The following is a 12,692-nucleotide window of genomic DNA, read 5'->3' on the forward strand; positions in this document are numbered from 1 at the left end:
CCGGGATGCAGACGCCTTGTCCCAAGTCTCCAGGAAGGAAGTGGAGGCACAAAACAATCGGATATCCTCTGGAGAGGGGCCAAGGGGGCAGGAGAAGCAGGTCTCGGGGGGGGGGGGGAGGCCCAGAGGGTGGGATTGGGGTGCTTTGAGGACACCCCTCTCCCCGCTGCAGAGTGTCGGGGGAAAGGGCTGTGGGGTCAGCAGAACAATAGAGCTGGAAGGGACCCAAGGGGTCATCTAGTCCAACCCTCTGCCTCACTCACACGCAGGTGCCCAGGCACCATTGTTAGACGGTACACTTATCTCTCCCTCGCCACCTTTCACAGAGCGCATAGTTAAAACTGTGGTCAGCAACCTGGATGGCTTTAAAGCAGCCTGGGCAAGTTCATGGAGGAGGAGGGGACTGCCGCCTTTACTTCCATATTTTTATTCCCACCTTATATTTACTGCTTTATATGTCATAAAGGTTAAGGTAAAGAGACCCCTGACCATTAGGTCCAGTCATGGCTGACTCTGGGGTTGCAGCGCTCATCTCGCTTTTTTGGCCGAGGGAGCCGGCGTCCAGCTTCCGGGTCATGTGGCCAGCATGACTAAGCCGCTTCTGGCAAACCAGAGCAGCGCACGTAAACACCGCTTACCTTCCTGCCGGAGCGGTACCTATTTATCTACTTGCACTGGCATGCTTTTGAACTGCTAGGTTGGCAGGAGCTGGGACCGAGCAACAGGAGCTCACCCCGTCGCAGGGATTCGAACCGCCGACCTTCTGATCGGCAAGTCCTAGGCTCAGTGGTTTAGACCACAGCGCCACCCGTGTCCCTTTTTATACGCTAAACTTTAATACAATTAGCCTCTATTTCACTTTGTTTTCATTCTGCTGCTCATAATTCAAACCCTTTGCATGTTTCCATTTGACCATATCAGTTCTTCAAATAGTCTCCACTCTTCCAGGAACACTTTGCCTCTTTTATCTCTTATTTTTGCTCTCCATTTCCGCATAGTCCATCAACTTTCGAAGCCATTCCTCTTTAGTTGGGGCTTCTCCTGTCTGTTTCTGTGCAAAGGGCCAGTTTCCATTCCAGGGGAAGGACTTCCAGTATGCAAGGAGTTAACTGCTGGCAAGCTGCTCCTTCACTGTCAGAGGACGAGTCACGCTTTGCATGTCCAGGCAGCAGCACCGAGGGCCTACCTGCCTCTGCATGTCTCCTCAGAAGTAAGCCCTGCTGGGTTTACTTCTAATCCAGAATGCGGCAGCTAGACTGGTGATTGGGAGTGGCTGCCAAGACCACATAACACCAGTCCTGAAAGACCTACATTGGCTCCCAGGACGTTTCCGGGCACAATTCAAAGTGTTGGTGCTGGCCTTTAAAGTCCTCAACGGCCCAGTAGACCTGAAGGAGCGTCTCCTCCCCCATTGTTCAGCCCAGACACTGAGGTCCAGCACCGAGGGCCTTCTGGCGGTTCCCTCCCTGCGAGAAAGCAAGTTACAGGGAACCAGGCAGAGGGCCTTCTCGGTAGTGGCACCTGCCCTGTGGAACACCCTCCCACCAGATGTCAAAGAGAAAAACAACTACCAGACTTTTAGAAGACATCTGAAGGCAGCCCTGTTCAGGGAAGCTTTTACTCTTTGATGGACTACTGTGTTTTAATATTTTGCTGGAAGCCGCCTGGAGTGGAAACCCAGTCAGATGGGCAGGGTATAAATAAATTATTATTATTATTTATTATTTATTATTATTATTATTATTATTATTAGCTGCCCCAGGGAGCAGCAGGGAAGAATTGTTGCCTGAGGCGGCAGAGGGTGGCTTTTATTAGGGGGCGAGACGTCACACGAGGGGCCTGTTAAGGAAGTTTCAAAACTTGAGGTACCTTTCTTAAAAGGTTTCCCCAACTTTGTTAGGATCTGGTCCTGTGGGTCCAAAAGTGGTCAGGTTCAAGCAAGAGATTGCAGCCCAGTTGAAGAATCTAAACAGCGGCTGGTAAACCTGATCATTTATTTGTTGCAACTAATTTTCCACTCCTGAGCAAGCAAAGAAGAAGAACCCAGAACAAAAGGTTACATCCGCTTTTATAAGTTCCCACAATTTCCCATAACATATTTCAAGAAGCATCATAAAAAAGATGTCAGAGACATGTCAGAGAAGGAGGTGCATTGTCAGGCAGAAATCTGAGTCCCAGGCAGAGTCCTGTCCCTCAAGGCTGCGATTATTCTCCTGCCTGTCTTTACCTTCCCTTTTGTTACCTTGAATCAGTTGGGAAAATCTATTCTTGCTGCACCTGGTGAACTCCCACCTGGGCTGGAGGTCCCTACATGTATTGCGAGGGTGATGGGCTTATCTGGCTCTTTGCCATGTGGGATCTTGCCCAATCGGCCAGTCAGGAGGGGATCCTGTGTACATAGGGATTATGGCTTCCCCGTTCTGTTCATGCCACGACTCCCGTCTCCTTCCACTGTAAAAGAGGGTCCTTGGAGCCCCCCAACATCGCCTGACCTTGACTCAGGTTTGGGGTCACATGCAAGAGACTTCAGCCAGGAGATAGAAGCAAAAAGAGCAGCCAGCAGGCCTGATCTTTCTTGTTGCAACAAGACTTCCCGCTCCCACAAAGACAAGGCAGCCAGAAGCGCCGAACAATCGGTTTCATCCGCATTTCAGTGTTTCCCATAATACATCTCAAGATGCGTCATCAAGGCACCATAGATATGTCACAGAAAAGGTGTGGTCACAGGTAGAACCTGAGATCCAGGCAGGCCCCTGTCAATCAAATACAGTCTTTCACACATACTCCATCACAGTACAGAGGAAAACATGTACAGTTTCCGGGTCCCTGAGGGACACCCCTTTGTCTTGTAGATAATATAATAAATGAATTTTTATTTATACCCCGCCCTTTCCGGTTCAGAAAACGGCTAACAGGGCTCAGGGCGGCTAACAACAAATTTTAAACACTTAATTGATGCAACAAAAACCAGCATAAAATACAGTATAAAACGTGAATAGCAATCAATTCAGAATTCAAAAATCAGTTTAGGGGGGGAAATCCATCCAATAAACATTAGATGATCACCAGGGCTAGCTGGCTAAGTTAGTCCTATTTGGGCCAGTGAGGAGATCAGGGGAGAATTAGCTGTGGGATCCCAGAGCGGGGAATCTTCATGAAAAGGAAGAGGAAGGGGAATAAAAGATCAGGCTAAGTTCAAATTAAAGGCCAGGCGGAATAGCTCTGTCTTACAGGCCCTGTGGAAGAAGGTTAAATCCTGCAGGGCCCTGGTCTCCTGGGGCAGAGCATTCCACCAGGTCGGAGCCACCACTGAGAAGGCCCTGGCCCTGGGGGAGGATAGTCTGACTTCCTTAGGGCCCGGGACCTCTAAACTATTCATGGACCTTAAGGTCCTCTGCGGGGCAGACCATAATGTACCGCTATGGGGCAGGTAGGCATTGCGATTGAGATGGTGATCTGCCTGACACTCTTGGGGCAGGATATCACCATCATGACTCATTTGGAAGGCCCTGCAGAACTGACTGTACATCTGTGGATTACGGTGGGCTCTCTCACCCCGCCCCTTATACCTCACTTCCCTGGGTCCTAAATGCCATTGGAACTGAGAAGATGGATGCAGCAAGTGATGTTTTGTGAGAGTTTTCCCATTGAGCTTGTACATAGATGCATTTATCAGCGAATTGCTAGATTTGGTTCTGACACTTCCCTTGTTTTCCTTTGTTGGAGACCTGGGGCTCAGGGGGGAGTCAGGGGCTCCTTCTGCAAACTGAGCTGAGCTTCCCTTGCAGAGGCCTTTGCAGATGTGTTGCTCTTAATTTTCCGGACATTTGGGGCTGCTGTCAGGGACCTGCAGTTTCTGATTAGACAGGCACTTTGTGAATGGAGCCTTGAACCTGAACGAATGAGGTTTTGGTGATGTGCTGCGTGGTGAGGCAAGACTCTCCCGTCTAATTTCCCTGTAACACCCTGTACCTCTGGATAACAACCTTATTACCACTGGAACTGGATAAAAACTTGCACTAACCAGATTCCTGTTGAATTTCCGTGTCTTTCCCATTCATTGGAGGCTCATAGTGGAGACTTCCTTCCTTTTTCCAGAAGCAGCCCAGCTCCTTTGCAGCGCAGCCTGCGATTTGCATTTCCCCCCTGTAGGGGCTGCTGTTCCATAAGGGAGATTTAAAGGTGAAATGGGCCCTGATTGGTCAGCTGTCAAACAGAACAGCTTCTGATTGGTCCGTTAGTTGCAGATAGGGGGAAATGAAGCTTCCTGGCCTTATCTTGGCAAGGAGAATGTGCGCATGAGTCACAGGGCTGATGCTGCTGTGTGCGCATGCACTCTTGTCAAGAATGCACGGCCGAGCATGATCCTTTGCTCTGGTGCCACGCCGTTGTCTAGTCCTCAGCTCAGAAGGTCCTCGCTCTCGAGGGGCTGGGTGGGTGCCTTGTTGGGTGCCCCCCAGCAGGAGGGGGCTGAAGCCAGAGCAGGCAGCGCCCCCCCTGGTTTCCCCAGAAGGCGAAAGAAGGAAGACAAGGACGTTGGACCTTGGAGCATTGAAGGGAGCCTGCCAGGAGTGTCAAGGGAAAAGTGTCACAGTGCCCTGAAACCCCACCCACCCCCACCAGTGCTCAATGGTTCCTCTTGAGTGACAGAGAGCCCCCCACTTTCCCAGACCCCCACCAGCTAACAGGAGGCGTATCCCCCCCCTCTCACACCCTCTCCACCACCATCCCACCTGGTCTCTCTTTTGAGGCTTGTTTGCTCTGCAACAAAGAAGCCACGCCAAAGGGGGCAGACTTGGGGCAGCTGCCACACCTTGGTGGGCCAGGAGCAGCGGGCAGAGCGGAGAGAGAGAGACCAGGCCAAGTGGCAGAGGGTGTCTTTCATAAGGGGGGGAGGCATCAAGTGTGTGACTGGCAGGGGCTGAATGCAGAGCAGGGGGGCAGAGCTGGGATCTCCAACCGAGTCTCTCAAGTCTCCCCAGGAGGTAAAACAAGGAGGACAACTGGCCAGGGGCAATGACCAGGAAATGGTGGGAAGGGGACTAGATGATTTTTTTGGGTCCCTTCCAACTCTGCAAGTGCCACAGCACCCTGAACCCCCCCCCCCACTGGTGCTCAATGGTTCCTCTTGAGTGACAGAGGATAGAGAAGCCCCCCCCCTTTCCTAGCCCCCTGCCAGCCAGCTAACAGGAGGGGTCTTCCCCCCAGGCCTGTCCCCCCCCCCCCCGTCCCAGAGAAAGAGACACAGGAAACCAGGTCAGATTGCAGAGGAAGGATTTATTAGAGGGGCAAGCGTCACATTGGGGCAGGAAGGGGTGTCCCCCACCCCACCGGGTGGGTGGCGAGACCAGCAGGAGGCGGCCGCTTCTCCCTGGGGGTGTCTCAGTGGTACCGGAGGGCCAGCGCATGAGCCACCACCTTGACCAGCTTGTGGAAGGCATGGTGGTAAGCAGGGGTGAATTCCTTCCCAAAGCGCGCGGCCAGCAAGGTGATGAGGACCTCGCCCAGGAGCTGGAAGAGAAAAGAGGGGGTGACTCCTTCCGCCAGGGGGCCCGTGTGCGGAACGCCCTCTCCCCACAACCCCCACCCCATGCAGCCACAGCTGGCGGCTGTGGGGTCAAGCCCAAAGGCCAGCTGGGATGGATGAAGGGGTTTGGGGTCCCCTGGAAGGAGGCTGGTCCAGGAGGCAACAGACAGAACCCCACACCGTCCCAGGCTGGCATTGCCATGCCAGGAGAGGTTTGGTGCCAAGAAGCAAACTGGCCCCTGCCAGGGACCTCCTGGGCTCGGCCTCTCCTAGCCGGACAGATCCTTGCTTGACCAGGGACAAGTCAGAAGGAGGAAGGGCAAAGGCCCACAGGCTCCATTTGAAGGGCCAGAAGGCAAGAGAGTCCATCGAGTTGCCCTTCTTTCCGAGGTAAAGGGGTTGGCTTGCTCAGGGCGTGGCTGAAGGTGCCCACGGATGAGGGGAGCCCACGCTGACTCGCCAGGAGATGACGCCACGAGGATTGTGAAAGATAGCCAGGAACTCTCCCCTACTTGGGTATGTGGGTTTAGTTAAAATTCATTGATTTATGTCGCTGCTCCATAAAAAATGCATCACATAAAAATAATACGGTAAAATCACACAAAGTTCAAAACAAGTTAAACGCATGAGAAAAGAGAAGGCTGGAATTTGTTTTCTGGTGCGCAAGAGGGCAGGATCCGAACCAATGGATTTAAACAACAAGAAAGGAGATTCCCATTAGATATTAAGAGGAACTTTCTGAATATTAGGAGCTTTTACGGACTCCCTTGGAAGACTCTCCTTCACTGGAGGTTGTTAAGCAGAGGGTGAGATTCCCTCAGGGGATTGCGACCCTGCAGAGGGGACCTCAGGCACCCATCCCCCCGCCCTCCCCCAGGCAGCCCTTGGGGGCAGGCAGGCTCACCCCGAAGTTGACGGGGTCCACGTGGAGCTTGTCGCAGTGAAGCTCGCTCAGCTTGGCAAAGGTCTCCTTGATCTTGTCCAGGTTCTTGATGGCCTCTTCGAAGGAGGCCAGGACCTTGTGGCCGTGCTGCTGGACTTTGGGGTTGGCACAGATGGCGGCAGGGCTGGAGAGGTCCCCAAAGTGCATGAATAATCTCTGGGTCCAGGGGAAGACGATCAGCAAGCTGGAGAGAGGAAGGAAGGAGAAAGAAGAAGAGGAGGAGGAGGAGGAGGAGAAAGAGTTTGGATTTGAGATCCCGCTTTATCACTACCCGAAGGAGTCTCACAGCGGCTAACGTTCTCCTTTCCCTTCCTCCCCCAAACACTCTGTGAGGTGAGTGGGGCTGAGAGACTTCAGAGAAGTGTGACTGGCCCAAGGTCACCCAGCAGCTGCATGTGGAGGAGCGGAGATGCGAACCCGGTTCCTCAGATTACGAGTCCACCACTCTTAACCACTACACCACACCGGGAGAGGCATGGATGGTCATTCTCCAGGTGGAAAGAGGAGAGCCTGCCCAGCCTGCCCAGAGAGGCAACCACCCCTGGCCTTACCAGGCAAGGGTATCCCCACCCATGGCGGCCACGTCCACTTTGCTCCAGCAATTGCTGATGAGCTGCTTCTCTTCGGCGGTCCAGTGCACCATGATGGCTGGCTGTGAGCTTCTCTCGGCTGCTGGAGAAAACCTTCTGGGCTGAGCTGGAGCTCCTTCCAGGGCTGGAGCCTTTTATACCCTGGGCCAAAGCTCCTCCTCCTCCTCTGGGGCCCAGCTTGGTGGGGCTGAGGAGCAGGAGGGGGGAAGAGGCTGGCCGTGGGGTGTGGCACCCTGGGCCGAGCAGGAGGCCCCAGATAGCTGCTTCTCTCTAGAAGACATCAGGCCCCAGCTGCTCTCTTTATCATCTCCTCGCAAGCAGCAGGACCAGGACTGAGCACACAGCCCAGGAGACTCCCCGGAAGCTCACAGTCCGAGAGCCATTTTGCAGGGGCAAAACACACCCCACAGATCTCATGTGGCATTTCGACCCATTGCACAGATGAAGGAGCAATGGGAGCCACAAGGGAAATGTCCGGGATGACTCAAACCCAGAGCTTCCCTCAATGAGCCTCCAAAAAGGGGGTGTCTACGATTGGCAGGACGCCGGGGGAAGAGGGGCTGGAGTCTGGCTTGAAAGAGGGGGGCAGTGATTTGTGGGGAACTGGGCCAGTCGGGAGGCAAGCGTCGGAGGCAGGGGATGCTTCAGAGCTGGAGGAAGAGGAAGATGAGGCAGGCCAGGAAAGGGCCAGGGGCTTCCCCACCTTCTCCTGAACCTCCGTCTCCCAGAACCAGGAGGGGACTGAAGAGGGAAGGGCAGAGGGAGCTTCTGTGCAGGCGCAGTCTCTGACTGTGAGGAGCATAAACGGAGGGAGGGAGAGTCACCCCTGTTGTTGCAGCTGCTCATAGAGCGCAGACCTGGGAACAGCTGCATCCTAGCGAGTGTTATATTGGGCAAGAAAGAGCTAGCTCTCTGCCATGTGCCTTCCTTGGGCTGGGAAGAGCCCCTGAAGCCAGCCATGCCAGCTCCATGGAAGGAAACAGAGCTGGGAGTGGATGGCTTTCAAGCACCGAGAGACTAGACTCCAGAGCTGGAGAAGAAGGTCTGTGAATGTTCACAGTTGGCTCTCTGCCGTGTCTCTCTCATTGACTGTGAAGGGCAGCCCTTGGAGCTTCATGGAGAGGCTGGTGCAGGGAGAGTATTTATTTATGACCCACCCTTCCCGGCAAGGTCCCCGGAGGGGCTGCAAGCTCAAAGCGCCTTCTCGGTAGTGGCCCCCGCCCTGTGGAACGCCCTCCCACCAGATGTCAAGGAAATAAACAACTGTCCGACTTTTAGAAGACATCTGAAGGCAGCCCTCTTTAGGGAAGTTTTGAATGTTTGGTGTTTTATCGCTTTATTATACTTAATATTCTGTTGGGAGCCACCAACTACTACTACTACTACTAATAATAATAATAAACAAGAGTTTAAAGTAACTTGCCACATTTGTCTCTGTGGCCGCGCAATGCCTCCAGCTGCAGAGGCAGTCTACCTGTCTCCTTCCCTGGGGAACCTGGGTGGGGAGAGGGCTGCAGAAGAGGTGTCCAGTTGGCCCCTGCAGGGAAGAGGGTGCCAGACAGGATGAGGCCCTTCTGAGGTGGCCAGCATGCCCACATTGGCCACAGGATGGGCCAGAATTCTCCCAAGGGAAACCAGCCCCCAGAACCTGAGCCCAAGAGGCCCTTTCCCCCCTCCTCAGAAGGATCTTTGCCCCCAACCGACTGCGGAGCCACAGCAGAGCCCTCCTGGCAGCAGCCATTGGCAGCCCCCTCTTCCTCCACGAAATTGTCCGATCTTCTTTCAGAGCCGTCCAAGTTGGTGGCCATCTCTGCCTCCTGTGGCAGGGAGTTCCACAGATTAACTCCGTGCTGCATGAAGAAGGACTTTGTAATCAGTGCTGAATCTCTTCCTGACATGTCAGAAGTTCTAGTGTTAGGAGAGAGGGAGGAAAGCTTCTCTCTTCCACTTTCTCCAGGCCAGGCGTCGGTTTATAAACCTCTGTCGTTTCGCCTTTTACTCTCCCCTTTTCTCTAAACTAAAAAGGCCCCCAAACGCCAGCCTTTCCCCACAGGGCAGCTGCCCCCTCCCCTGGATCATTTGGGGTGTCCTTTCCTAAACCTTCTCCAACTCTGCAATGTCCGCTTTCATGTGAGGCAACCAGAACTGGGCACAATCTTCCAGCTGCTGCTCCACAGATGTGTAGGGTGGCATTCGGATATTGGCAGCTGAGTTTTCAAGGAAGGGAAAAGACTCAGGTGGCGAGAATCCTCTGCCAACACCCCAATCCTCCCACCTCCCCCTAGAAATGTGTGCCCCCTGGTCTGCCCTGCAGCCCCATAGCCAGCTGGCTGCTTTTGGGGTCAGAGGAGAACTCTGCCCCATCTCCAGCACTCAGGTGAGAACCAGTTACCGCTCCAGTCGGATGTTGGGCACCATCTTGTCCTCAGCCTCGGGCAGCAAAAGGGCTCTGCCACCTGGTGCCCAGAGGCCGAGGCGTCTGTCCCTCAGACCCCAAACTGGGGGGCGCTGCCCTTCCGTCTCAGCAGGCCAAGGACATGCCCCCGGATCTCCTTGGTCTTCACCCCGTAGACGATGGGGTTGAGGGTGGGGGGCACCAGGAGGTAGAGGTTGGCCAGGAGGATGTGGACGTGGCAGGGGACGCTGTGGCCAAAGCGGTGGGTGAAGAAGGAGAAGAAAGCCAGGCTGTAGAAGACCGCCAGGACGCCCACATGGGACCCGCAGGTGCCCAAGGCCTTGAGGCGGGCGTCTCTGGACGGCAGCCTCAGGACGGCCCGCAGGATGAGGACATAAGAGACCACCACGAGGATGGCGTCCAGGCTGGTGGTCAGGAAGGCGGCCGCCAAGCCGTAGGCGCTGTTGAGTGTGACGTCTGCGCAGGCCAGCTTGGCGTTGCCCATGTTCTCGCAGTAGGTGTGGCGGATCACGTTGGTGCGGCAGTAGGGCAGCCTGCGGAGGAGGAAGACCCCCAGGACCACCGCACAGACGCTCCTGGCCACCAGGCTGGCCCCGATCCTGGCCAGGGTGGTGCCAGTGAGGATGGCCATGTACCGCAGTGGCCGGCAGATGGCCACGAAGCGGTCGAAGGCCATAGCGAGCAAGATGGCCGACTCGGAGAGGAAGAAGACATGGACAAAGAACATCTGGGCCAGGCAGCCCTGGAAGGAGATCTCCTCCGCTCGCCACCAGAAGATGGCCAGCGCCTTGGGGACGATGACCAGGCAGAGAGCCACGTCGTTGAGGGCCAGCATGGCCAGGAAGATGTACATGGGCTGGTGGAGCGCCTGCTCCTTCGCCACCACCAGGACGACGGCCGAGTTGCCCAGGAGGGCAACGGAGAACATGGCGCAGAAGGGGATGGAAAGCCAGCCGTGGAGCCGCTCCAGGCCTGGGATGCCCGCAGGAGGAAGGAGGCAGAGGAGGGCTGAGGGAGAGGTTGAGGGCCGCTGAGTCAGCTGCTGCTGGAGGGAGGGCTCTGGGGAGGCTCAGGGGGTGGCACCGCTCTCTGCAGCCTGGAGGGGGGCACAGACAAAAGACAGGCAGGCGTCAGGAGAAACGCTGCACGGATCCTGCCTCTCCCTCCCATCCCTTCAGGCATACCCAGGGGGCGGGTGTGGCTGGGTAAGGAGGACTTGGCTGGCCCCCTGTGAGGGATGCTTGAGATTCCTGCATCCCAGGGGGGTCAGACTAGATGAACGCTTGGGGTCCCACCCAATCCCACCATTCCTTGACTCCTCCATGGCCTTGCAGTGGCAGGAAAATCCCCTTTGCACCTGCCACTTTTTGGGAGAGCCAGACTCTGCTGTGAAGCTACCATAGCAAGGTAAAGCCACTGCACATATTAAAAAGCAAGATTAAAAATGTATTGTATTGTGGAAAATGGCTTTGCAGAAATGTGTGCGTCAACTGAGACAGCATCTCAAAAAGCAGAGACATCACCTTGCCAACAAAGGTCCGTATAGTTAAAGCCATGGTCTTCCCAGTAGTGATGTATGGAAGTGAGAGCTGGACCATAAAGAAGGCTGATCGCCGAAGAATTGATGCTTTTGAATTCTGGTGCTGGAGGAGACTCTGGAGAGTCCCATGGACTGCAAGAAGATCAAACGTATTCATTCTGAAGGAAAGCAGCCCTGAGTGCTCCCTGGAAGGACAGATCCTGAAGCTGAGACTCCAAGACTTTGGCCACCTCATGAGAAGAGAAGACTCTCTGGAAAAGCCCCTGATGTTGGGAAAGATGGAGGGCCCAAGGAGAAGGGGACGACAGAGGACGCGATGGTTGGACAGTGTTCTCGAAGCTACAAACATGAGTTTGACCAAACTGCGGGAGGCAGTGGAAGACAGGAGTGCCTGGCGTTCTCTGGTCCAGGGGGTCACGAAGAGGCGGACATGACTAAACGACTAAACAACAACAACAAGTACGTCAGGGGAAATTCGCATAGAACTGATGGCAAATTTTCCTGCGGATTTTAAAGACTAACACTGCAAATTGTGGCAGAAATGCAGGAAGCTGAATTTAAAGTTGGAAACCTGAGGAACTGAGAGGACCAAAACTGGCATTTGTGCCCGTCTTTAGCACTGGCTCTCTGCCCCCCCCCCTTGACAGGAAGAGGCTTGAATGCGATGTCTCCCCCGCCTCATTGAGCCTAAGGAAAACACCCTCCAGAGTCCTTGGCGTTGGGTGCCCTCCCTGCCCTTCCGCCTGGGGAAACTGGCAAGTGGGAAGGTGGGTGGGGAAGGAAGAACCCCTCCTTTTCTCCTTGGCTCTCTGTGAGTGTGGGCAAAGCAGGGGTTCCCTCCTTGCCATGACAACCATTTCCCCACTCAAAGCATCCCCACCGCCCACCCATTGGCTCCCCGACCCCCACCAAAGGGGTCACGATGCCCCCCCAGGCCCACTCACTCATGGCACTGCGCTGCCCCGGCTCACAGGATCAGGGCAGGGGCTGCAGGGATTTCTGGCATGAGATCTCGGCCCCTTCTCCAAACCCCACACACTTTGCAGAGAAGACCCAGCAGATCAGACTCGTTGGCTGAGGTATATAAGCCGCACAGTTCCACCTTCTCTCCCTCCTTCCTCTTTTCTGCCAGGGGGGGCTCAGGAGAGTCTCCCCTCCCCTGGGCCACCCAGAGACTTCTGGGCCCCTGAGCATCCAGCTGGTCCTCTCTGACCAGGCCCCACGGAGGCCCCCCCCGGGCCCCCCTGGGCAGAGCCCTCTGCTGCCTCTCCCCACAGACACCAGCCTTCATCCTCCTTGGCACCCAAGATCTCCGAGGTCCACTGAGGGCAAGTGGCCGGCAGATGCTTGAAAAAGGGAGGCTGGTTGAGACAGGAGTTTCCCGGACTTGTGCAGCAACTGAACTGGACTTGGGGGGGGGGTCCCAAGGTGGGGGAGCCCTGCTGTTGCCCCCAGGGCCTGGGGGGGCATCTCTGGCCATGTTCCCAGAAGCCACCAGGGCCAGTGAGGTGTAGTGGTTAAGAGCGGTGGACTTGTAAGCTGGTGAACCGGGTTCGCTTCCCCGCTCCTCCACATGCAGCTGCTGGGTGACCTTGGGCCAGTCACACTTCTCTGAAGTCTCTCAGCCCCACTCACCTCACAGAGGGTTTGTTGTGGGGGAGGAAGGGAAAGGAGAA

The 12,692-nt window shown here is 55.3% G+C and overlaps 2 protein-coding genes across 2 annotated transcripts; both read right to left on the reverse strand.

Moving 5' to 3' along the window:
* Positions 1-5,257: 5,257 nt before the first annotated feature.
* LOC308476384 (hemoglobin subunit beta-1-like) lies at positions 5,258-7,181 on the reverse strand. The gene is made up of 3 exons (XM_081003925.1): positions 7,022-7,181; positions 6,432-6,654; positions 5,258-5,511 (listed from the first exon to the last, which is right to left on the reverse strand). Exons 1-3 carry the CDS (start codon positions 7,111-7,113, stop codon positions 5,383-5,385), a joined length of 444 nt encoding a protein of 147 aa, XP_080860051.1. The 5' UTR covers positions 7,114-7,181; the 3' UTR covers positions 5,258-5,382.
* A 2,365-nt stretch (positions 7,182-9,546) lies between these two features.
* LOC308476310 (olfactory receptor 52D1-like) lies at positions 9,547-11,964 on the reverse strand (the record flags this gene model as incomplete). The annotated part of the gene is made up of 2 exons (XM_081003850.1): positions 9,547-10,484; positions 11,961-11,964. 2 exons carry the CDS (start codon positions 11,962-11,964, stop codon positions 9,547-9,549), a joined length of 942 nt encoding a protein of 313 aa, XP_080859976.1.
* Between the last annotated feature and the right edge of the window lie 728 nt (positions 11,965-12,692).

The sequence above is a fragment of the Podarcis pityusensis genome (genome assembly GCF_964106645.2).
Source record: "Podarcis pityusensis genome assembly, chromosome: 4".
NCBI classification, from domain to species: domain Eukaryota; kingdom Metazoa; phylum Chordata; class Lepidosauria; order Squamata; family Lacertidae; genus Podarcis; species Podarcis pityusensis.